We start from the raw sequence: 25,158 nt of genomic DNA on the forward strand, positions 1-25,158 counted from the left end.
GATCCTTGTCTCACATTGAGGTCTTTCATCCATTTTGAGTTTATCTTTGTGTAGGGTGTTAGAGAATGGTCGAGTTTCATTCTTCTGTATATATTCTGTATTCATTCTGTATATAGCTGTCCAATTTTCCCAGCACCATTTATTGAAGAGACTGTTTTTTTTCTATTGCATGTTTTTTCCTGCTTTGTCGAAGATTATTTGACCATAGAGTTGAGGCTCCATATCTGGGCTCTCTATTCTGTTCTATTGGTATATATATCTGTTTTTGTGCCAGTACCATGCTGTCTTGGTGATCACTGCTTTGTAATATAGCTTGAAATCAGGCAACATGATGCCCTCAGCTTTGTTTTTTCTCTTTCAACATTTCCTTGGCGATTCGGGGTCTTTTCTGATTCCATACAAATTTTAGGATTATTTGTTCCAGCACTTTGAAAAATGTCATTGGAATTTTGATCGGGATGGCATTGAAGGTATAGATTGCTCTGTGTATCATAGACATTTTAACAATGTTTATTCTTCCGATCCATGAGCATGGAATGTTTTTCCATCTTTTTGTGTCTTCTTCAATTTCTTTCATGAGTGTTCTGTAGTTCCTAGAGTATAGATCATTTACCTCTTTGGTTAGGTTTATTCCGAGGTATCTTATGGTTTTTGGTGCTAATGTAAATGGAATTGTTTCTCTAATTTCTCTTTCTACAGTTGCGTTGTTACTGTATAAGAAAGCAACTGGTTTCTGTGCATTGATTTTGTATCTTGCCACATTACTGAATTGCTGTATGAGTTCTAGTAATTTGGGGGTAGAGTCTTTTAGGTTTTCCACATAAAGTATCATGTCATCTGCAAAGAGAGAGAGTTTGACTTCTTCTTTGCCAATTTGAATACATTTTCTTTTTGTTGTCTGATTGCTTTTGCTAGGACTTCTAGTACTATGTTGAACAATAGTGGCAAGAGTAGGCATCCTTGACCTGTTCCTGATCTTAAGGGAAAGGAAAAGCCATTGTTTTCTTATTGATCTACTGTTTAGATGATCTATTGATTTAAGTGGGGTATTAAGGTCCCCTACTATTATTGTGTTATTATCAATTGGTGCCTTTGTTATTAACTGTTTTTATGTATTTGAGTGCTACCATGTTTGGTGCATAAATATTTACAATTATTATTTCTTGTTGGATTGTCCCCTTTATTATTATATAATGTCCTTCTTTGTTTCTTATTACAGTCATTGTTTTAAAGTCTGTTTTGTCATCTGAAACTAATGGTGTACTGTATGTTGGCTAATTGAATTTAAATTTAAAAAATCACACAAAATAGTCTATTTTGTCTGATACAAGATCTGCTAGCCTGGCTTTCTTTTGACATCCATTTGCCTGATAAATATTTCTCCATCCCCTCACTTTCAATATACAGGTAGCTTTAGGTCTAAAATGAGTCCCTTGTAGACAGCATGTAGATGGGTCTTTTATTTTTTTATCCATTCTGTCACCCTTTGTCTTTTAATTGGAGCATTTAGTCCTTTTACATCCAAAGTAATTATTGATAGATCCGTATTTATGGCCATTACTTGTTTTGTGGTTGTTTCTGAAGATTTTCTCTCATCCTTTCTTGTTTTCATTAGTTATAGAGCAGGATATTTTCTTTATTCTTTGCATATTTATTAGTGTTTTAAAAAATTCACTTATTTTTGAGGGGGGGGGGGGGGAGGGGGGGGGGGGGGCAGAGGGGGAGAGAGAATTTCAAGCGGATTCCCTGCTGAATGAGGAGCCTGACTAGAGGTTTGATCTCACAACCCCGAGTTCATGACCTGAGTCAAAACCAAGATTCACATGCTCAACTGACTAAGCCCCTTATTAGTGGTTTTTGGTTTGTGGTTGCCATTAGGTTTTTATATTTCTGTACATAGCAATCTATATTAAGGTGAGGGTTGTTTAAGTTTGAACCCGTTGTTTATTCCTCTCCATGTTTTTGGTATGTGGCTTCGTATTTTACCACCATTTATTTTGTGAGTACCTTGATTTTTTTTACAGAAATACTCATCCCCCCCCCCTTTTGTGTTTCCTACCTTCATACTATCACTTTTGGTTTTCCTTTCCACTCAAAGAATCCCCCTTAATATTTCTTGCAGGACTGATTTAGTGGTCATGAACTCCTTTAGTTTTTGTCTGGAAAGCTCTTAATCTCTTCTTCTATTCTGTGTTATATCCTTGCTGGATAGGGTATTCTTGACTGCAGATTTTTCCCATTCAGCACATTGAATATATCATGCCACTCCCTTGTGCTTTGAAAGTTTCTGCTGCAAAATCCTCTGCTAGCCTTAGGGGGTTTCTCTTGTGTGTTACTTCATCTTTTGCTGCTTTTAATATTTTTTGTCACTATATTTTGCCATTTTAATTACAGTATGTTTTGGTATGGAACTGCTTTTGTTCATTTTGTCGGGGGTAGGGGAGTTCTGTGTGCCTCTAGATCTGGATATCTGATTCCTTCCCCAGATAAGGGAAGTTTTCAGCTATTATTTCTTCAAATAAATTCTCCAGCTCCTTTTCTCCCTCTTCTTTGGGGACTTCTATAATGCGGATGTTATTACATTTGATGGAGTCAGTCACTGAGTTGCCTGAGTATTCTCATTTTACATAATTCTTTTATCTCTTTTGTTCAGCTTGATTACTTTCCATTATTCTGTTTTCTTGGTCATTAATTTATTTCTCTGCTTCTTCCAGTCTGCTATTCTTTCCACCAAGCATGTTTCTCATTTTGTTGATTAACTCTTTTATCTCTGCTGTTATTTCTTATCTCTGTGTTAATTGGTCTCAGTGATGCCTTCCACTCTTTTCTCAAGCCCTGTGAGTATCTTATTGATCATTACTTTAAAGTCTCTATCAGGCATATTACTTAGATCTGTTTCACATAGGTCTCTGGTTGTGGTCCTGTCCTAGTCTTTCATTTGGGACAAATTCCTCTGTCTTCTCATTTTGTCTAAGTCTTTGTGCCTGCTTCTTTGTCATAAAAGTCAGCTACCTCTCCTGTTCTTGAGGGTAATGGCTTTATGAAGAAGAAATCCTGTAGTGCCCTGCTGTATAGTGTCCCTTGTTTCTCAGGGCCTGGCACTTTAGGGAGTATCTCCAGTGTGTGCTGTGTGCACTCTATTTAGTCCTTGCTCTTTTATCCTTCAGGCCAGCCATCTTCAGAGGCTCTATTTGTGGGCAGTGTTTGGTCCCTAGCCTGAATGTGGCAATTTTTAACTAGCTGTGTTCTGGTCTGCTTGTGAAATGAAATCTGTCCCCACCACTGCCAGAACTGAGGTCCTGCAAAGCTCCTGGGTCAGGAGACATGGAGTAGGGTAAGGGTTTGGGTTGATCTTCTGGGGCCTAGGGCCTGCCATGCTGGGACTAAAGCAGTCATGACTGGGAAGGGCACTTCCACTGGAGTGGGTTGGGGGGAGACTTGGTGTAAGGAAATTAGGCAGCTCATGTCTGCTCTACACTGATTCCTGCAGGTGGTCCTGTGGTTATGCTGAGGGGCCGGGGAGGGAAACAGCATCTGCCAGTTCCTTTGTTCCTTGGGAGGGGTCTCTCCATGAATGCTGCTTCTCTGGGACATACTTCAGAGATGCATAAATAACCTCCCCACTGTGTTCCCAGATGGTCTTCAGATCAGTTTCCATGCTGTATGTTGTGGGCTGTTTGCCCTTCCTTCTCTCCAAGAGCATAGTTATATAGTTGTATTCTTGGGATGGGGCAAGCTTAGGGTCCTCTTATTCTGCTGCCATCTTCCCTTCTCCTTTTATATACTTTTATCTTTTGGCTGCCCAGCTTGATTGCTTTCCATTACTCTGTCTTCCAGCAAGTTGGCCCATTCTTCTGCATCCTCTAATCTGTTGTTGATTCCCTCTAGTGTACTTTTCATTTCCGTTAATGTATTCTTTGGCTCTGTTTTATATTGTCTCTTTGTTGAAGTTCTCACTGAGTTTATCCACTCTTCCCTCAAGTCCAGTGAGTATCTTTATGACCATCACTTTGAACTTTTTATCAACCATATTGTTTCTTTTAGCTCTTTTACTGTGATTTTGTCTTGTTTTTTTCATTTGAGATCTTTGCCTCTGTCTCCTCATTTTGTCTAACTCTCTTTGTTTGTTTTTATGTATTAAGTAGGCCAACTAAGTTTTTGAAAGTAGTGACTTTATGTATATGGGATCCTATAGTGCCCTGTGGTCCAGGTCCCTCTGGTCACTAGAACCAGGTACTCCAGGGGTGTCCCCTGTGTGGGCTGTGTATGCTCTCTGGTTGTAGCTGAACCATGATTGATGTGAGCATGCTTATAAGTGGAGCTGGCCCTCAGCTCAGCTCGCTGCAATGACCCACTTTATGTGCCATGGGCACACTGGTGTACGTCTCACTCCCTATGTGCAATTTAGAGGCTGACTGGTGGGTGGGGTTGGCACTTAACCAACCTGGGTGTCTGCACTTACCACTAGGACAGCTGTGAGTGTACTGATGAGTAGGGCTTGCTCCCTGCACAGTCAGTGAGAGGCTTGGCTGCAGGAGCTGTGGGCATATTGGTGTGTGGTGTTAGCTACCCCCCACCTCAGGGCTGGAGTCACTTTGGAGAGGTTCCAGTCCCATGCTGGCTGCCTGCTGGGTATGGTGGGGCAGGAGCCATTTTGGAGGACTGACTGCTGGGGTGGGGTTTGCAGTGACAGCCAGTGTTAACACTCTCCAAGTGTCAGGCTGTCTAGGCTGGGGAGGGCAAGAAAAACAGTACCTGTCAGCACTTTTGTTCCTGGAGAAATCTCCTGCAGATGGCTGCACTTCTGGCATCTGGTTAGTCAACAAATCTTTTCCACATACACCCTAGGTGCTTTTCAAACTGTGTTTGGGCTGAGTTAGTTGGAATGCTGGCTGTTTAAGGGTGGGAACTCAGTTTCCTATCACCCTTAGGTGCCCTTAGAGTTAAGAACCACTGACTTTCAATGCCAGACCTTATGGGGACTTGTTTTCCTAGTGTGAGTCCCTAGGCCAGAGGGTTAGTGCCCCGTGTGATCCCCTCTCTTTTCCATGTTTGTGATATTTCTTACTTTTGTGGTTGGTTGCACCAGAGGTTTAGTTCCTGACTGCATTTCTACCCCTTCTTACCCTTTTCTGTGTGGCCTTCTCTCTATAACTAGCTGTGGAGGATCTGCTCTACCTGTTTTCAGGGAGAGTTACAATACATGTAGTTGTGTCTGTGGGACAAGTTGAGCTCAGGATCCTCATACTCCACCATCTAGCCAGTCTACCCTAGGTGGTTTGTTCATTTTGTTCATGGTTCTTCTGTGCAGAAGCTTTTTAGTTTGATGGAGTCCCACTTATTTACTTTTGGTTTTGTTGCTTTTTTGTTTTGGTGTTAAATCCAAATATTCATTGCCAAGACCAGTGCCTAGGAGCTTACCCTTTATGTGTTCTTTTAGGAGTTTTATGTTTTTCAGGTCTTCCATTCAAGTATTTTAATTCATTTTGAGTGAATTTTTTTGTATGGTGTAAGATGGGGGTCCAGTTTTCTCAGCACCCTTTATCAAAGAAACTATCTTCTCCCCATTGTATATTCTTCTCTCCCTGTTGTAAATTAATTGATTGTATATGCATGGGTTTGTTTCTGGACTCTGTTTTATTGATCTGAGTCTGTTTTTATGCAAGTATCATACTATTTGATTACTGTGGTTTTGTGATATAGTATGAAATTAGGAAGTGTGTTGTCTCATCTTTGTTGCTCAGAATTGCTTTGGTTATTCAGGGACTTTTGTGGTTACATACAGACTTTATGATTATTCCATTTCTGTGAAAAATTCCATTAGAATTTAGATAGGGATTGTATTTAATTTTAGTTTTTCGGTGTACAGGTCTTCTACCTCTTTGGTTAAATTTATTCCTAGATTTTATATACGCTGGTGCAGTTGTAAATGGGTTTTCTTAATTTCTATTTCTGATAGTTTATTAAATAAAGTATAGAAACACAGCTGATTTTAATATATTTATCTCCTGCAATTTTACAGAACTTTTTTACTCTAACAGTTTTTTTGCAGAGTTTTAGGGTTTTCTAAATGTAATATGTCCTTTGTAAATAGAGACAGTTTTACTTTTTCTACTCCAATTTGAATACCTCTTCTTTTTGTCTAATTGCTGTAGCTTGGATTTAAAATTGGTGAGAGTAGAGTAGGCATCCCTGTCTTGTTATTCATCTTAGGGGGAAATCTTTTAGCATTTCACCACTGAGTATGATGTTAGCTGTGAGCTTCTCATGTATGGCCTTTATTATGTTAAGGTACAGTCCTTCTATAACACTGAGACTTTTCATCATGAAGGATGTTAAATTTTGTCAATTTCTTGTTCTGCATGGATTGAGATGATCATATGGTTTTTATCCTTCATTTTGTTAATGTGGTGTATCACACTGATAGATTTACAGATGTTGAACCACTTTTGCATCCTTGAAATAAATCCTATTTGATTGTGGTGTATGATCTTATGTTTAATTTCATTTGCTAATAATTTGTTGAGGGTTTTTTCCTGTATGTTCAGCCGGGATATTGACCTATAATTTGTTTTCTGTAGTGACCTTGTCAGATTTTGGTATCAAGATAATTGATAGTCTTATAAAATGAATTTGCAAGGTTTGCACAAGGAGTGGTATTAATATTTCTTTAAATGCTTGGTAGAATTCATCACTGAAGCATTCTGGTTCTGGACTTTTTTGGGCAGGTTTTTGATTTACAGATGACTGATTCAATCTCTTTACTAGTAATCTGTTCAGATTTTCTTTTTCTTTCTTTCTTTTTTTTTTTTAAAGATTTTATTGATTTATTTGACAGAGAGAGACACAGCAAGAGAGGGAACACAAGCAGGGGGAGTGGGAGAGGGAGAAGGAGAAACAGGCTTCCCGCCGAACAGGGAGCCCGATGCGGGGCTCGATCCCAGGACCCTGGGATCATGACCTGAGCCGAAGGCAGATGCTTAACGACTGAGCCACCCAGGTGCCCCCAGATTTTCTATTTATTCATGAATCACTCTTGGTAGGTTTTATGTTTCTGGGAATTTATCCTTTTTTTTTTAATTGTCCAGTTTCTGTGGTAAATGTTGTAACTTCTCTTTGATTTCTGGTCTAGTCTGTTTGTTTCAGTAATCTTTTTTGTTTTCTTTTTATTCTCCATTTTTTTCTGGTCTGATCTGTATTATTTCCTTCCTTTCCTAGTTCCTTGAAGTGTAAAGGTTGTTTATTTGAATTTCTTGTTTCTCAGATTTTACTGCATTCTGTAAGTTTTGGTATGTTGTATTTTTTTGTTTTTTGTTTTAATTTTTTAAATTAACATGTAAAGTATTATTTGTTTCAGGGGTACAGGTCTGTGATTCATCAGTCTTACACAATTCACAGCGCTCACCATAGTACCTACCCTCCCAAATGTCCATCACCCAGCCACACCATCCCTCCCACCCCCCTCCACTCCAGCAACCCTCAGTTTGTTTCCTGAGTTAAGAGTCTCTTAATGGTTTATCTCCCTCTCCAGTTTCATCTTGTTTCATTTTTCCCTCCCTTCCCCTATGATCCTCTGTCTTGTGTCTCAAATTCCTCATATCAGTGAGATCATATGATACTTGTCTTTCTCTGATTGACTTATTTCGCTTAGCATAATACCCTCTAGTTCCATCCACATCGTTGCAAATGGCAGGAGTTCATTTTTTTTTGGTGGCTGCATAATATTCCATTGTATATATATATACACCACATCTTCTTTATCCATTCATCTGTTGATAGACATCTTGGCTCTTTCCATAGTTTGGCTATTGTGGACATTGCTGCTATAAACATCGGGGTGCATGTGCCCCTTCGGATCACTACGTTTGTATCTTTGGGGTAAATACCCAGTAGTGCAATTGCTGGGTCATAGGGTAGCTCTATTTTCAAATTTTGAGGAACCTCCCTACTGTTTTCCAGAGTGGCTGTACCAGCTTGCATTCCCACCAACAGTGTAGGAGGGTTCCCCTTTCTCCGCATCCTCGCCAGCATCTGTCGTTTCCTGACTTGTTAATTTTAGCCATTCTGACTGGTGTGAGGTGATATCTCATTGAGGGTTTGATTTGGATTTCCCTGATGCTGAGTGATGTTGAGCACTTTTTCACGTGTCTGTTGGCCATCTGGATGTCTTCTTTGCAGAAATGTCTGTTCATGTCTTCTGCCCATTTCTTGATTGGATTCTTTGTTCTTTGAATGTTGAGTTTGATAAGTTCTTTATAGATTTTGGATACTAGCCCTTTATCTGATATGTCATTTGCAAATATCTTCTCCCATTCTGTCAGTTGTCTTTTGATTTTGTTGACTGTTTCCTTTGCTTTGCAAAAGCTTTTTATCTTGATGAAGTCCCAATAGTTCATTCTTGCCCTTGCTTCCCTTGCCTTTGGCGATGTGTCTAGGAAGAAGTTGCTGCGGCTGAGGTCGAAGAGGTTGCTGCCTGTGTTCTCCTTTAGGATTTTGATGGACTCCTGTCTCACATTTAGGTCTTTCATCCATCCAATAAATAAATAAAATCTTTAAAAAAAAAAAAAAAAGGTCTTTCATCCATTTTGAGTCTCTTTTTGTGTGTGGTGTAAGGAAATGGTCCAGTTTCATTCTTCTGCATGTGGCTGTCCAATTTTCCCAACACCACTTGTTGAAGAGACTGTCTTTTTTCCATTGGACATTCTTTCCTGCTTTGTTGAAGATTACTTGACTGTAGAGTAGAGAGTCCATTTCTGGGCTCTCTATTCTGTTCCATTGATCTATGTGTCTGTTTTGTGCCAGTACCATACTGTCTTGATGATTACAGCTTTGTAAGAGAGCCTGAAGTCCGGAATTGTGATGCCACCAGGTTTGTTTTCTTTTTCAACATTCCTCTGGCTATTCTTTTCTGGTTCCATACAAATTTTAGGATTATTTATTCCATTTCTTTGAAAAAAAGTTGATGGTATTTTGATAGGGATTGCATTAAATATGTAGATTGCTCTAGGTAGCATTGACATCTTCACAATATTTGTTCTTCCAATCCATGAGCATGGATTTCTTTGTGTCTTCCTCAATTTCTTTCATGAGTATTCTATAGTTTTCTGAGTATAGATTCTTTGCCTCTTTGGTTAGATTTATTCCTAGGTATCTCTTGGTTTTGGGTGCAATTGTAAATGGGATTGACCCCTTAATTTCTCTTTCTTCTCTCTTATTGTTGGTGTATAGAAATGCAACTGATTTCTGTGCATTGATTTTATATCCTACCAATTTACTGAATTCCTGTATGGGGTCTAGCAGTTTTGGGGTGGAGTCTTTTGGGTTTTCCACATAAAGTATCATATCATCTGCAAAAAGTGAGAGTTTCACTTCTTCTTTGCTGATTTGGATGCCTTTTATTTCTTTTTGTTGTCTGATTGCTGAAGCTAGGACTTCTAGTACTATGTTGAACAGCAGTGGTGATAGTGGACATCCCTGCCGTGTTCCTGACCTTAGGGGGAAAAGCGCTCAGTTTTTCCCTATTGAATATGATATTTGCTGTGGGTTTTTCAGAGATGGTTTTTATGATATTGAGGTATGTACCCTCTATATCTACACTGTGAAGAGTTTGAATCAAGAAAGGATGCTGTACTTTGTCAAATGCTTTTTCTGCTGTTTTGATTACTTGTTTGACCCACTGGTCAGGAGCATGTTTAATCTCCACATATTTGTAAATTTTCCAATTTTCTTCTTGTAATTAATACCATTTTGGTCAGAAAAACAGCTTGATATATGGATTTCAGTTTTCTAATTAAGATATGTGATGTGATGCCTAATATAGGATTGATCATGGAGAGTGTTCTATGTGCATTTCAGAAGAATGTGTATTCTGCTGTTTCTGGATGAAATAGTTTGTATGTTTCCATTAAGTCCATCTGGTTTAACATGTAGTTTAAGTACAATCTATTAATTTTTGATGGAGGGATAGTAAAGTCCCTCATTATTGTATGACTATTTCTCTCCTTAGGTCTATTAATATTTCCTTTATATATTTAGGTGCTGCTCTATAGGGTACCTAAATATTTGCAAATGTCATATCCCTTTGATGAATTGATTCCCTTATCAATGTTTATTATAGCTTTTCTCTTAGTCTATTTTTCTGATAACCATGTAGCTACCCCAGCTTTCCTTTAGTTTCTATTTGCATGGATGTTCTTTTCCATCCTTTCACCCTCAGTCTTTGTGTTTTCAAAGCTGAAGTGAGTCTTTTGTAGGCAGCATATAGATGGGTCATGTATTTGATCCATTAAACCATTTCTTTTGATTGGAACATTTAGACTATTTACATTTAATAATTGATACATACTTATTGTGATTTTGTTAATGGTTTGCTGGTTGTTTCATAATTTCTTTATTCCTTTCTTTTTCTATTGCTCTTTGTTATTTGATGATTTTCTGTAGTAGTATGCTTAGAGACCTTTATCATGTGTATCTACTATAGGTTTTTGCTTTGTAGTTACCATGAAGTCTATATAAAACAACTGAAAACAGTATTTTAAAGATCACAGAACTTATTTTTGAAAGCATTCTAAAGCTCCACATTTTAACTCTCCCCTTCCATTTTGTTTTTGATGTCACAATTTGCAATATCTTTTTATCCATTAACAAATATGTGTATAGTTATTTTTACTACTTTTGTTTTTTAACCTTCATACTGGCATTGTAAGTGATTAACCCACTGCCTTTATAACATTACATTATTTTGAATTTTAGTATATATTTACCTTTACTAGTGAGATTTGTACTTGTATATGTTGTTAAGCTTTTTTTTCAGCTTTAATATTTCTTGAAAGGTGGGTCTAGTGCTGATGAATTGCTTTTGCTTTTGCTTGTCTGGAAAACTCTCAGTTCTGAAGGATAGTTTTACTGGGTAGGGTATTCTTGGTGGGCAGTTTTTTCTTTCCACTCTTTATATCTATAGGCATACCTCTGAGATATTGTGGGTTCAGTTCCAGACCACCACAATAAAGTGAATGTTGCAATAAAGCAAGTAAAATGAGTTTTTTGGTTTCCCAGTATATATAAAAGTTAAGTGCACAATAGTATTATATCTTAAAAAAAATACATATACATATCTTAATTTAAAAATACTTTATTAAAAAAATGCTAAACATCATCTGAACTTTCAGGTCAGAGTAGCAATCATTGATGGCTGTTGACTGATCAGGGTGGGGGTTGAAGTGACTGGGGCAATTTCTTTAAGACAACAGTGAAGTTTACCAGAGTGATTGACTCTTCCTTTCATGAAGGATTTCTCTGTAGCATGTGATGCTGTTTCATAGTATTTCACCCATAGTACTTCCTTTTCAAAACTGGAGTCAATCCTCTCAAACCCTGTTGCTTTATCAACTAAGTTTATGTAATAATCTAAATCCTTTGTTTTCATTTTAACAATCTTGATAGTATCTTCAACAGGAGTGGATTCATCTCAAGAAACCACTTTCTTTGTTCATCCATAAGAAGCAACTCCTCATTTGTTCAAGTTTTATCATGAGATTGCAATAATTCAGTCCCATCTTCAGGCTCCACTTCTAATTCTGGTTCTTTTCTACTTCCACTTCATCTGCAGTGACTTCCTTCACTGAAGTTTTGAACCCTTTAAAGTCATCCACGAGGACTGGAATAAACTTTTTCCAAACTCCTGTTAATGTTGATGTATGACATTTTCCTACAAATTATGAATGTTCTTACTGGCATCTAGAATAGTTTTTAATTTATTTTGCCCAGATCATCAGAGGAATCACTATCTTTGGCAGCTATAGCCTTATAAAGTGTATTTTTTAGATAATTAGACTTGAAATGTGTTAGCAGGCATGAAAGCAGTAATCTCATTGCACATCTCCATCAGAGCTCTTGGGTGACCAGCTACATTGTCATTGAGCAGTAATATTTTGAAAGAGATCTTTTTTCTGAGCAAATCTGAACAGTGGGCTTAAAATATTTAGTAAACCATGTTGGTTTTGTTTTTTAACTTGAACCATATTCAGCCTGCTTTTTGGTTCTATTTATAGAACACAAAGTAGATTTATCATGATACTTAAGGGCCCTAAGATTTTCAGAATGATAAATGAGCATTGACTTCAACTTAAGGTCACCAGCTGCACTGGCCTTTAACAAAGGAGCCAGTCCTTTGAAGTTTTGAAGCCAGGCATTAACTTCTCCTCCCTAGCTATGAAAGCCCTAGATGGCATCTTTTTCCAATAGAAGGCTGTTTCATCTACATTGAAAATCTATTGTTTAGTGTAGCCACCTTCATTAATTATCTCAGGTAGAATCTCCTGGATAACTTGCTGCAGCTTCTTCATCTGTACTTGGTGCTTCACCTTGCACTTGGATGTTATGGAGATGGTGTCTTCCTTAAACCTCATGAACCAACCCCTGCTAGCTTCATAGTTTTCTTCTGTAGCTTCCTCACCTCTCTTAGACTTCATGGAATTGAAGAGAGCTAAGACCTTGTTCTGAGTGAGGCTTTGGCTTAATCCTGTGGCCGGTTTGATCTTCTCTCCGGATCACTAAAGCTTTCTTCACATCAGCCAAAAAGCTGTTTTGCTTTCTTATAATTTGTGTGTTCAGTGGAGTAGCACCTTTAATTTCCTTGAAGAGCTTTTCCTTTGCATTCACAGCTTGGCTAACTGTTGGGTGTAAGGGGTCTAGCTTTCAGCCTGTTTCAGATTTTGTCATGCCTTCCTCACTAAGCTTAATTATTTCTAGCTTTTGAATTAAAGTAAAAGATCCATGACTCTTCCTTTTACTGGAACACTTAGAAGCCATTGTAGGGTTATAAACTGGCCTAATGTCACTATTGTTGTGTGTCAGGGAAGAGGGAGGCCCAAGGGTGAAGGAAAGAGATTGGGGGAATGGCCAGTTGGTGGAGCAGTCAGAAAACACACATTTAAGTTACCTTCTTATGTGGGTGTGGTTAGTGACACCCTAGAACAAGTATAAGAGTAACATCAAAGATCCTAGGTCACCATGACATTTAATAATGAAAAAGTTGGAAATATTTCAAGAGTTACCAAAACGTGACACAAAGTGAATGTTGGAAAAATGGCACCAATAGACTTATTCAGCAAATTGCCACAAATCTTCAGTTGGTAGAAAATGCAGTATTTGTGAAGCACAGCAAAATGAGGTATGCCTGTATATATCATGCAAGTCTCTATGGGCCTGGAAGATTTCTGCTGAAAAATCTGCTGATAGTCTCATGTGTGGTGGGTCCCCTTACATAACAAGTTTTTTCCCCCCTGTTTTTAAGATTCTCTCCTTATCTTTAAATTTGACAATTTAATCACAGTGTATCTCAGTGCTAATCTCTTTGGGTTCATCTTATTTAATATTCTGGGCATCCTGGATCTGCATGCCTGTTTCCTTTCCCAGGTTAGGGAAGTTTTCAGCCATTATTATTTAAATACATTTTCTGCCTCTTTCTCTGTTTCTCTTAGGGGACAACACTAAGCAGACCAACATTCACATCATGGGGTCCCCAATCTTTTTTCTTTTTGCTGTTCTGATTGGATAATTTCCACTGCCCTTTGAATTCATGGATCCTTTTTTCTGTCTTCAAGTGTGCTGTGCAACTCCTCTGTAGTATTTTTCTGTTCAGTTATTGTATTCTTCAGCTCTGTCACTTCTATTAGGTACTTTGTTCTATTTTTGTTGAAATTTTCACTTGATTCATGTGTTATTCTCTTGAATTCAGTGGACATCTTTATCACTGTTATTTTGAGCTCATTGTCAGGCAAATCACTTATCTCCATTTCATTAAGGTCTTTTTCTGGGGTTTTATCTTGTTCTTTTGTCTGGAACATATTCCTCTGTTTCTTCATTTTGATCTATTCTCTGTATTGGTGTCTATGCATTAGATAAAAGAGCCAAGTCTCCCATTCTCCTCTGGCTTATTAGCTCTTGGCTGTCTCTCAACCTCTGTGACTGTCCAAGCAACCTGCTTTATTCTTAGTGGCTCCCAGAAGAGGAGGTTGTGCCAAGACCTTTCATTGTCTCAAAGGGGAGGATCTCAGTCAGCATCTGGATTCAGGCTGATTGGAAAGCAGAACTTGAAGTAGTAACTTTTAAAGTTTGCAGATTTCTCTTTCAGGGGAAGATAAGAAGATGGGCATTTCTGTATGCTCCCTCTGTGCTGAGGTCTGTGGTGCTAGACAGTTAATAAGTGTTTCTTTGGTTGCTACTGTCCTAATGAACTCATAAACGCGTGCCATGTTCTCAAGGGATGGGTCCTCTGAGCATCAGACACAAAAGCCAGGGTGCTAGATGTGTAGACAAACTCCTTTCTTGAGGTTAACCTGGAACAGAGGGAGAGCATGAAGAGGACTCCCACAGGCCTCCACAGTCTTTGGAGAGTCTTATCAGTTTGTTAAATTAGAAACCTGCTTATCAGGCCAAAACGCTAAGATAAGCAAATAGACTTTTTTCACAGAAAGATGGGGTGCTTTTCAGTCTGTTGCCTCTACACTGGGTCCTGAGGGGTGGTTGCCATGAGGTTTTTAGTTTTGTATAGCCTGTGAGTCTCATGGACGTAAGTCTGGTGGCTTTCAAAGCTACCTTTTGCACAGGGGCTCCTCTCTCAGATACACATCTTAACAGTTGGGGTTCAAATCCTTTGCTCCTCAAGGAGAAGCTCAGAATTGTGAGTCTCCTCCCAATTCTGAGTTGTGGCACTGGGGTTGGGGTTGATGGTATGTGTCTTGGCCTCTTCTACATATCGCAATGTGGGTTTTTTGCTTGTTTGTATAATATGTAGGAGTCACTCAACAATTTATTTTTCAGAGGAAATGGTTCTTTAGGTAGCTGTATATTTGGTGTGTCCATGGAAGGAGAGGAGTTCAGGATCCTCTTATGTCACCATCTTGAACTGGAATCTCTTGTCTTTTTGATAATAGCCATTCTAATAGGTAGGAGGTGATAATATTGTGGTATGGATTTTCATTTCTCCAATGAGTAGTGATGTCTAGCACCATTGCATATACTTGTTGGCTGTATTTATATCTTTGGAGAAATCTGTTGAGGTCCTCTGAGAGACCTGGAACTGGTATGCAGATGACTGCAGGGTTCCTAGGTAGAAATGAGGTCTCTCTGCCTGTTACTCGATACATGGGTGGCCCAGACTCCTCCTGGATCCCATAGCTCTCTCAAAGGCACTAATATTTAGGGATGGATGCGCAATTTTTATTGTTGGGCTGGGGGACAAAAATGAGAGAGGTCTTAGGCTGCTGTGATGCTAATGTCACTCTTCAATCTTAGGACAATATTATTTGTTGTATATATGTTTGTACATGTGGGAGTATTTCAATGAGATCACTGTGACTAGGTCACAGGGACTTGCAGTTTTCATTTTGGTAGATATAGCCAAATCACTTTTTATAGAGGTTTACACTCTATCCACAGGATAAGAGTGCCTATTTCTCCAACTATTGACTTTATTTTGCCAGTCTGAAAAAGAGCAATTCATTATAGCCCTAATTGGCATGTATCTTTATATTTCCTTTCCAGTGAACTATCCCTATTCTTTTTGTATTTTTCTTTTTTTAATAAAGATTTTTTAAGTAATCTCTACACCCATGTGGGGCTCGAGCCCACAACCCTGAGATCAAGAGTCACATGTTCTACTGACGGAGCTGGCCAGGTGCCCCACTTTGTATATTTTTTTGTTTTGGGTTTTGGTCTTTTACTTATTGATTTATTGGAGCTCTTTTTTTAATTGATCGGTATAACAAAAAAAACCCAACACAAAACCACAACAACCAAAAGAACCAGGGGGGTTTTGGTAAGAAACAAAAACTGAGTTTTTAAAAGTGCCCCTTCCTTCAAGCCCATCCTGCCATGACCAGAACAATTCCCAGAGTGGGAGTATCTGATGCATAGTGCAGCAAAGCCCTTTAAGTAAAAATACTTTGAAGGCCCTCTATGGCAGATCCTCACACTTAGGCTTGCCTGGAAAATGTTTTAAAACCAGGTTAGAATAGGCAAAATTGCTGAATCAGAGCAAAAAGTGAAAAGTCACCAATGCCCTCAGGGAATCAATAGTATACAAGTTGGTAAGCATGTCAAAAGACAAAATATGCAATAGCTTTTAAAATTTTTAAAAATTAAACTATGGAAGATACCCCAGAGAGGGTACTTTAATTTTGCTGTTAGGGCAGGGTTCACAGGGTGAAACCCAGAAGGGGCCTTGAGGGTTGTCCTCATCCTGGGGTTGGAGCGAATGGCTGTCAGAGCCTGTGTTGTTGGGTACATGACAGCACCCAGGGACACTGCTCTAGGGAGGTTTTATGAAACTCACCTGCCTCTCCCATGGCATTTTTTCCCCCAGCTCATGTGTTCGTCAGTGCAGAAAGCTCTGTTTGAGGAGGAGGACCATGTCAAGAAACTGCAGCAGAAGGTGGCCACCCTGGAGAAGCGGAACAAACAGCTTCGGGATCGGGTGAAGAAGGTCAAGAGGTCATTGAGGCAGGCACGGAAGAATGGTCGCCACCTGGAGCTGGTGAACCAGAAGCTCAGCGAGAAGTTAGCAGCTGCAGCAGGTGCCCTCCCACACATTAATGCCCTGGGGCAGGAGCCACCAGGTGCCACGTACCTGCGGGGGTAGCAGGGACTGGGTAATGGCCTAGCCTGGCTCTGCTGGAACATGTTGCCTCTTGCCAGGGAATGTAAAGTGATGGTAGGTTTTAATGTGCACATAGGTCAAAAAATCTTGTAGATGATGTTTTTAATATGCGTTTGGTAGTGCCTAGTTACTTGAAGGGGCAAGTCTTGCTAATTTTCTTAGTTGCTGGGCTCCTTCCCCTCTCTGCCTTGCTCCCAGACCTAGTGGTTTCACTAGTGCACGATCCTGGAATGTCATGTGTTTGCCTAGGGCCTGTCTCCAGCTTTCAGGAGCACACTGGAAAGTGTACTTACTATGGAAAGAATATTTTAGAATCTCTAGATGTATGAGAATCAAGGGTTTCAACCCTATTTCAGAAGAGAGGCAGTAGGATCTCCAGGTCTGGGTTCTAGGACCATCATTAGTTAGAGAAGGGATCAGCAGCAAGTCTTGGAACCTTCTGGTGTCTCCTTTGCCAGTTTTGGAAGGAGGAGGGCAGGCTTGCAAAGCACCCAAGGATGCCTGCAAATATATATATGCATGGTGTCCTTACTCCAGCCAGCATTTCCTCACAGCTGAAGCATTGGCGGGGGGCGGGGGCGTGGCAGCAGGTAATTGAACAAGATGAATTATACCCAATTTCCAACACCAGTTACCCAGAGTTAAAGAGGATACCTATGGGTCACTTTAGTCTAAAGGAGAATTGCCTTTGTGGACTGGTCATGTTTTACCAAACCATGTTCCTGAGTTGGGAAGAACCTGAGCAATATCTCAGCCCCTACTAAATGCAGATTTACTGCTTGCTCATTAACTCCTTCCAGCTGCTCGGAATTTGAGGTAAATTGACCCAGTACACTATTAACTTTTGTTCTGCAAAGATACCTCCTTACCTATTGGAATCAAGTGACCGTGCCACATTCCCATCCAGGCACCCAAAGAGCTTGTTCCAGGCAGTTCTGCAGAGTCTCGATGCAAGCATTTTCACCACCTAAGTAAATTGGCTGTAAGGCAATTTTGCTGTCAGAGAGAAAATAACTGATTGGTTTCATTTCTCTGTTGACAAACTACATTCCCATTTTTCTGTTACATGAATCTTAGCCCTCCTAATGGTCTATGACCAGTATACATGGTGGTCTTAAAACAGTGGATGATAACTCCATATATCAACTTGATAGAAAATACAGTAACTGGAAGTGTGAAATAAGACTATAAGGCCAGATTGCATACCATACTATAATACAGAGTGGTAGTTTATCAGTTATAAAAGCTGTAATGCATTTCTGAGTTCTTTTGTATGTCCCATAAAGAACTTTTGAACATGTATTGATAGACATGCATCATTATGCTAAGAATGAACAGTAATGTAAAAGCTTTCATAATGTAATACAAAGCTCAGTTACAAATATGCATCCTAGGATTTGGAAATGGGTACTTCTCTTAAAAAGGACATAATGAAGAAATTAGTAAGGTGCCTCTTTTATTTTTTGTTATTTTATCTCTTATGGCCAAATTGCCTTCTGGCCAATGAGTTATGCAGTGAAAATGCTTGTGGCAAAGATGCCTATGGTGGAAATACCAGACAGGGTTCCAGGCATTCCAATCTCTGCTTCTGTATGCACACACTTCCCACCCACCAGGGCTGTCCAACCCTGGGAGTAATGTTTGCACATGAGCCCACTTGACAGTGTGTCTCTCAGAGCACTTCACCCTGTTTGGAAAGAAACCTATAAGTAAGAAGAGTATCCACTATATAGAACATCTGAGCCCTTAATTTAGGTACATTTGAACCAGTTGCAGTTTTGTTCTTAAGAAGGCAACTGATCTCGTGGACCTCCAAATCTACAAGTCTCTTTTCCGTGTTGTCCCAGATAGAACCTTCAGGTTCCTCATCAGGAAATCTCCCCCTAGACCACTCCAGACACTACAGCACCTGATTATGTTGTCCTGTCCATTGGAAATGGCAATTATATTATCAGATTTCCCTTCCACTGCCTTTAGGAAAACCGCATTCTTCTTGCTCTGGCAGCTGGTTTGGGAGGACGGCCCTGTGTCACTTGAGGCTACTGCTTAGAGGGGAGATGTCTGCACTCTGGACAGGAATAGAATGGCAGCTTTACTTCTTTTCCAAGCTTCTGCTGCTCCTTTATTAGCTGTATCCTTCATAGTACGGTACAATAGTTTAGTCTTTCTGGGGCCATTTCGTTAAAGCACTTTTGCTTCCACCCAAGGGAATGACAAGCCTCAGGGTGATTTACAGCTAGTGTTTTGAGAACTGTAGAACCTGGACCACTACAGCTGCATTATGTTCTGCCTTTTTAATAAATAGCGGTATTTCAGCCACAATGGTAAGGTGATGTGTGTTTCTTTTGGGTCAGGGAGATTCCAGCTTTGGCCTGGAAAAGCACTTTAGATCCTTTTGGGGGAGCATCTGTGAGTAACAGCTGGGGTATGTAGGAGACTGAGCTCAGATCTCTTTTGATGTTCCCCTGGGGATATGACTTGACCCTCTTTCCCAGGGTTCCCACCTTTCAACACACCTGCAGAAAAGCAGTGGTATCTGGGTCTGCTCTTCACAGGGGAGAAGCTTCATTAATCAACGTCTGCAAAAATACCTTTGAATCTGTTGCCAAAGGGAATTCCCCAGGTGCCTGTTATCTGCTGCACTGCCATCTTACTGGAGCCCTGGCAACTGTTTATTGTACTCGTAGGAATGTTTTATGCAAGAAGGATCCAAGAAGTCCTTCAAAATTGATATGCTTAACCAACCTGTTGTAGCATTTTCTCTGAGATGCAGACCACTGTCGAGTTCTACTTTGGAAAATCACTTGGGGTCCTCAGACCCCAGTCACAAAATAAATAAATGAGAGGCAGACAGAATCTCGAATCTTTCAGCTACAGACCCAGGAGTCACAGCTGTCAGCATGTAACCCGCAGCTAGTGTGGGGTAGTTCCTTAGGCCTCCACGGTGTGTTTCAATGCGAATGCCCTTGTTGGACTCCAGACCATGGTTCCTACTGATTTTTTTTTTGATGCCAGGCTCTGGCACACTTTTCCTGGTGCCTGCCTGGTAACAGAAGTTAACAGTGATTCTCACATCTGTGGTGCAAGGCCCCATCTCTCTTAGGGGAGAGAGAACCTAAATTGTTGATTCAACAATAGTCCATATTCTAAAGTGGTTTTAAAAATCAAGCACCTAGTTGTATTAGGCTTTTACCATATTCTCATTTACTATTTCTAATAATTTTATAAAACAGTGATCCTGTTCCCCATGCTTAAAGAGGAATCTGGAATTTCAAGAGATTAAGTAAATTGCCCAGTGAACACACATAGTGTAAGCGGCCAATCAAGGATTCAACTCCATCTTGATTTCACTCTTTATACTTGCTCCTGTAAAATGAGGATAATAAACACTTCTACCTCAAAGGCTGTTCAGAAGATTGAATAAAATCATTCCTTTAAATGCTTAGCTTGGTTCTTGACACCCTGCAAGCACTCAATAGATATAACTGTTGTTTCTAATATTCACCACAAAGGCCAAATGCCTATCAGAAATGAGAGCTTATTTGGTGGGATTCCATATAATTTTTCTATTAACAAGAGGAAGGATAAAAACTATTTGATCATCTCAATAGTTACTGAGACATCCATTTATGATTTAAAAAAAAAGTGGGTCTGGAGGGAATGTACCTCAACACAATGAAGGCCATATATGAAAAACCCAAAGCTAACAACATACTCAATGGTGAAAAGTGGAGAACTTTTCCTCTAAGATCAGTAATAAGACAGGGAGGTCCACTCTTACCACTTTCATTCAATATAGTACTGGAAGTCCTAGCTGTGGCCATAAGATAAGAAAATGAATCCAAATCAGATTGGAGGATGCAAAACTGTCAATACTTACAAATGACCTGCTGTTATATACAGAAAACCCTGAAGACACCACCAAAAAATGTTAGAATAAACAAATAGGATACAGAATCTGTTTAATTTTTATATACTAATACAGAACTGAGAAAAATAATGCCTTTTATGTTTGCGTGAAAAAGAATACCTAGAAATATATTTAACCAGAGATAAAAGATCTGTACACTGACACTGTAAGACACTGGTGAAAGAAACTGAAGATGAGTGTATTCTAAGAAATAAGGCAGACAGAAAAGACAGCATATGATTTCACTTAAATGTAGAATCTAAAAAAACAAATGAACAAAAGACCGGAAACAGACCCAAAGATACAGAAAATAAACTGTTGGTTATTTAAGGGGGAAGAGGATGAAGTTGAGTGAAAGAGATGAAGTGGATTAATACATCCAAATGTCCAGTTATAAAATAAATCATGGGGATGTAATATACAGCCTAGGAAATAGTCAATAATATCGTAATACACTTAGGGTGACAGTAATTAGACTTATTGTGGGGATTTTGTAGTATATAAAAATATCAACCACCATGACATACATATGACAATAAATGTATGTCAATATACTTCAATTTTTTTAAAGGCATCCAAATTGGAAAGGAAAAAGTAAACTGTCACTACTAGCAGATGACATGACACTATATAGACAACCTTAAATCCTGCACCAAAAAACTATCACAACTAATAAGTGAATTAAAGGTGCCAGATAGAAAATCAATATAGTAAATTCTGTGGCATTTATACACACTAATAACTATCAGAGAAATTAAAACAATTTCACAACTGTATCAAAAATAATACTTAGAAATAAATCTAATCAAGAGAGGAAAGACCCATAATCTGAAAAGTATAAAACCTACTGAAGGAAAGATTCATGCATTGTTGGTGGGAATATAAATTGGGACAGCTGCTATGGAAAACAGTATAGAGGTTCTTAAAAAAAAATTAAAAATAGAAATACTATACAATCCACCAATTCTACTTCTGGACATTTATCTGAAGAAAATAACACTAATTCAAAAAATTATATGCTCCCTTATGTTCATTGCAGCATTACTTATAATAGCTAATATATGGAAGCAAACTAAATGTTCATCAATAGATAAATGGATAAAGATGTGTGGGTGTGCACGCACACTCACACACACCCTGGAATATTAAATAATATTGAATGAAATCTTGCCGTTTGCAAAAAACATGGATGGACCTAGAGGGTATTGTGCTAAGGGAAATAAGTCAGAGAAATTCAAATATTGTATGATTTCACTTATATGTGGAATCTACAAAACCAAACACATGAAAAAGCAAAACAAAGACAGACTCATTCAGAGAACAAACTGATGATTGCCAAAAGGGAGAGGTATGAAAGGATGGATTAAATAGGTGAAGGGGATTAACAGGTAGAATATTAACAGGTATAATATTCCAATTATAAAATATATAAAACACAGTGATATGGTGACAGATGGTAAAGATGTATTGTGGTGCATTCCTAAAGTATATAAATATCAAATCACTATGTTGTATACTTGAAACTAATACAATATTGTATGTCAATTATTCAATTTAAAAAAACTGTGGCCTGAGAATCAACTTTTAGTTTAGCATCCATATAGGAGCTGACTGTGATCCTCCTCAAAGACCAAGGAAACCAGTGGACACAAACTCTGCTCTCTCTCACTAGCCCTCTCCAAGTTACCAGTATCTCTATGGAAAGAACTATATACATCTGTGCCCCAGCTTCTGTGGCTGCTGCTGAGGGACAGGTCTCTAAGTTGCCTCTGATAGCCAATGGGGCTTCCATTCAAGAATCTACAGTACCCCCCACAGGACTGTTAACAAAGAGGCAGTTTTTAACCCCTTCCCCCCAAACTCAGTACACAGGGAGTAAACACAAATGCCCATCTCCCAGTCTTTCCCTGAAAGGGGTCTATTTGCATACTTCAAAAGCTCTGCCTGGGGGCTAGCCTTCTAATTTATCATGCACCTAGAGGCTGACTAGAACCTCCTTGAAGACCAGGGATGCCAGCAGATATCTGGTATCTTGCCCTCTTCCTCTAGGCTGCTCTAAGATCTCCCTGGAATGAACTTGTACATGACTGCGGTCCAGCTTTTGTGTTTGCCACCTAACAGATGGGCTTCTCAATTGCCAGCGTCTCAGAGAGAATGAGGCTTGCATTCATGAGTCCTACAGAACTGTAGCATACAAAGCAGTTCTTAACAGGCTCAGGATCACCCCTACACAGCTATATTCCTGGGCCCAATGCAGAGTAGAGGAAGCAAAAACACCCACCTTCCATTTCTCCCTAAATGGAGCCTAAGTACATACTTTCCCAGGTGCTGCCTAAGGATCCAGCTTCCAACTTGCTTGCATGTAGGTGCTGATGGCGATCTTTCGCTTTGGGACCCTGGCAAGTCTTGATGACTCTCAACTACTGGGAGCCAGTAGGAACAGAGATAGTGGCTTGGACAATCACAAAGGTTAAAGAGACAACTAGGAACATGGACTAGGATGATAGATGAGTTTCATCTCCTACAATGAGACCACTGTTAAGACTAGTTTAGGTGGCTGTTTTATCTAATGCACAGAAACACAGAGTCAAGGAAAATGAAGAAACAAACTATATTCCCAACTAAGGAACAAGACAAATCTCCAGAAACAGATCTTAATGAAACAGAGATAAGTGAATTAACTGATAGAGAGTTCAATTAACAGACAAAGATGCTCACTGAAATCAGGAGAGCAAGTCATAAAGTGAGAATTTCAACATAGAGAAAGGAAATATAATAAAGTACCTAACAGATTACAAGGCTGAAGGATATAATTACTGAACTTAGAAATTTAATAGAGGCATTGAACAGCAGACTAGATCAATCATAAGAAAAAAATCAGTGAACTTGAGACAGGGAAGTAGAACTCATCCAATCATAGGAGCAAAAGACAAATGATTAAAGATAGCTTAAGGGATTTAGGGGACATAATCGAACAGACCAATATGCATATTTATAAGGGCCCCAGGAAGCAAAGAGAGAGAGAAGGGGCAGAAAGTTAATTCAAAGAAATAATGGCTGAACACGTCCTTAACCTGAGAAAGAAACAGACATGTAGATTCAAGAAATGCAGATTTTTTTTAAAAAAAAAGGATGAATACAGAATAAAACACATTATAATTAAATTGTCGAAAGTTAAAGACAAGGAGCGAATCCTAAAAAGCATCAAGAGAAAAACAACTTGTTATGTACAAGGGAGCCCACATACAACTTTCAGCAGATTTATTAGCAGAAACTTCACAGGCCAGAAGGGATTGAGATGATGTATTCAAGGTGCTGAAAGAAAAAAAACTACTAGCCAAGAATACCCAGGAAACTTGTCTTTTAGAATTGAAGGGGAGCATAATATTACATATTAGAAACCCTAAAGACTACACACACACACACACACACACACAGAGTTATAGACAAAATCAGTAAAGTTGCAAGATATAAAATCTATATATAAAAATTAGTTGAGTTTAAGTTGTCCTTCATAATTGCAAGAGAGTTTGCCAGACAAGCAAAAACTGAAGTTTAGCAACACTAGACTGACCTTATAAGAAATGCTAAAAAGACTTTAAGCTGAAACATAAGGGCATGAATTAGTAACAGGAAACACATATGAAAGGATAAATGGCACTGATAAAGATAAATATAGATAAATATAAAAATTTAAATTCAGAATAGTCTAATGGGATTTTAGTGGTGGGTTAATTACTTGAAAAGCCAGTATGAAGATTACAAGGGAAAAATGCTAAAAATAACTAAAACTACAATGACTTGTTAATAGAGAATCAAGATAAGAAGATGTAAATTTTGACATCAAAAACAAAAATTTTGTGAAGGGGGGAAGCAAAAATAACCTTAGAATACAATCAACTTTAAGTTGTTACCAGCTTAAAACTGACTTTTATAACTTTTAGGAGTTTTAGATAAGTCTCATGGTAACCATAAAGCAAAACCCTACAGTAGATACACAAAAGATAAAGGAATCTAAGCATAACACTACAGAAGAATGATCAATTCACAGAGAACAAGAGAAGAAAGGAACAAAAGAATTACAAAACAGCCAGAAAACAACTAACATATGGCAATAAGTTCAAACCTATTAATAATTATATTAGATGTAAATAGACTAAATTCTTGAACCAAAGGACAAAGAGTGGCTGAGTGAATAAAAAAACAAGACCCATCTCTATGCTGACTACAAGAGACTCACTTTGGCTTTAAGAACACACATAGGCTAAAAATGAAGGGATGCAAAAAGATATTCCATGCATATAGAAACCAAAAGAAAGCTCAGGTAGCCATACCTGCGTTAGATAAAATAGGCCTTAAGACAAAGACTAGTTAGAGACAGAGAGGGTCATTATATAATCATAAAGATATCAATTCAACAAAAGGATGTTTGTAAATATTAATGCATTCAGCATAGAAGCATCTAAATATATAAAACCAACCAATATTAATAAACCTAAAGAGAGAAATATACAGCAATATAATAACAGTAGGGGGCTTCATACTCAATCTTCACCAATGTATAGGTTATCCAGGAGAAAATCAGAGA

General features: G+C 38.7%; 1 protein-coding gene across 1 annotated transcript in view; it reads left to right on the plus strand.

The window, feature by feature from the left end:
• CCDC3 (coiled-coil domain containing 3) overlaps positions 1–18,982 on the plus strand; it is a 124,614-nt gene extending 105,632 nt beyond the window's left edge. Inside the window, exon 3 of the mRNA XM_035021640.1 lies at positions 16,367–18,982. Within this exon, the coding sequence (XP_034877531.1) occupies positions 16,367–16,642 (276 nt within the window). The 3' untranslated portion in view covers positions 16,643–18,982. The remainder of the gene's footprint in view (positions 1–16,366) is intronic.
• The last annotated feature ends 6,176 nt before the right edge of the window (positions 18,983–25,158 follow it).

Source organism: Mirounga leonina, unplaced genomic scaffold (genome assembly GCF_011800145.1).
Source record: "Mirounga leonina isolate KUSES-001 unplaced genomic scaffold, KU_Mleo_1.0 Mir_175, whole genome shotgun sequence".
Classification (NCBI taxonomy): Eukaryota; Metazoa; Chordata; class Mammalia; order Carnivora; family Phocidae; genus Mirounga; species Mirounga leonina.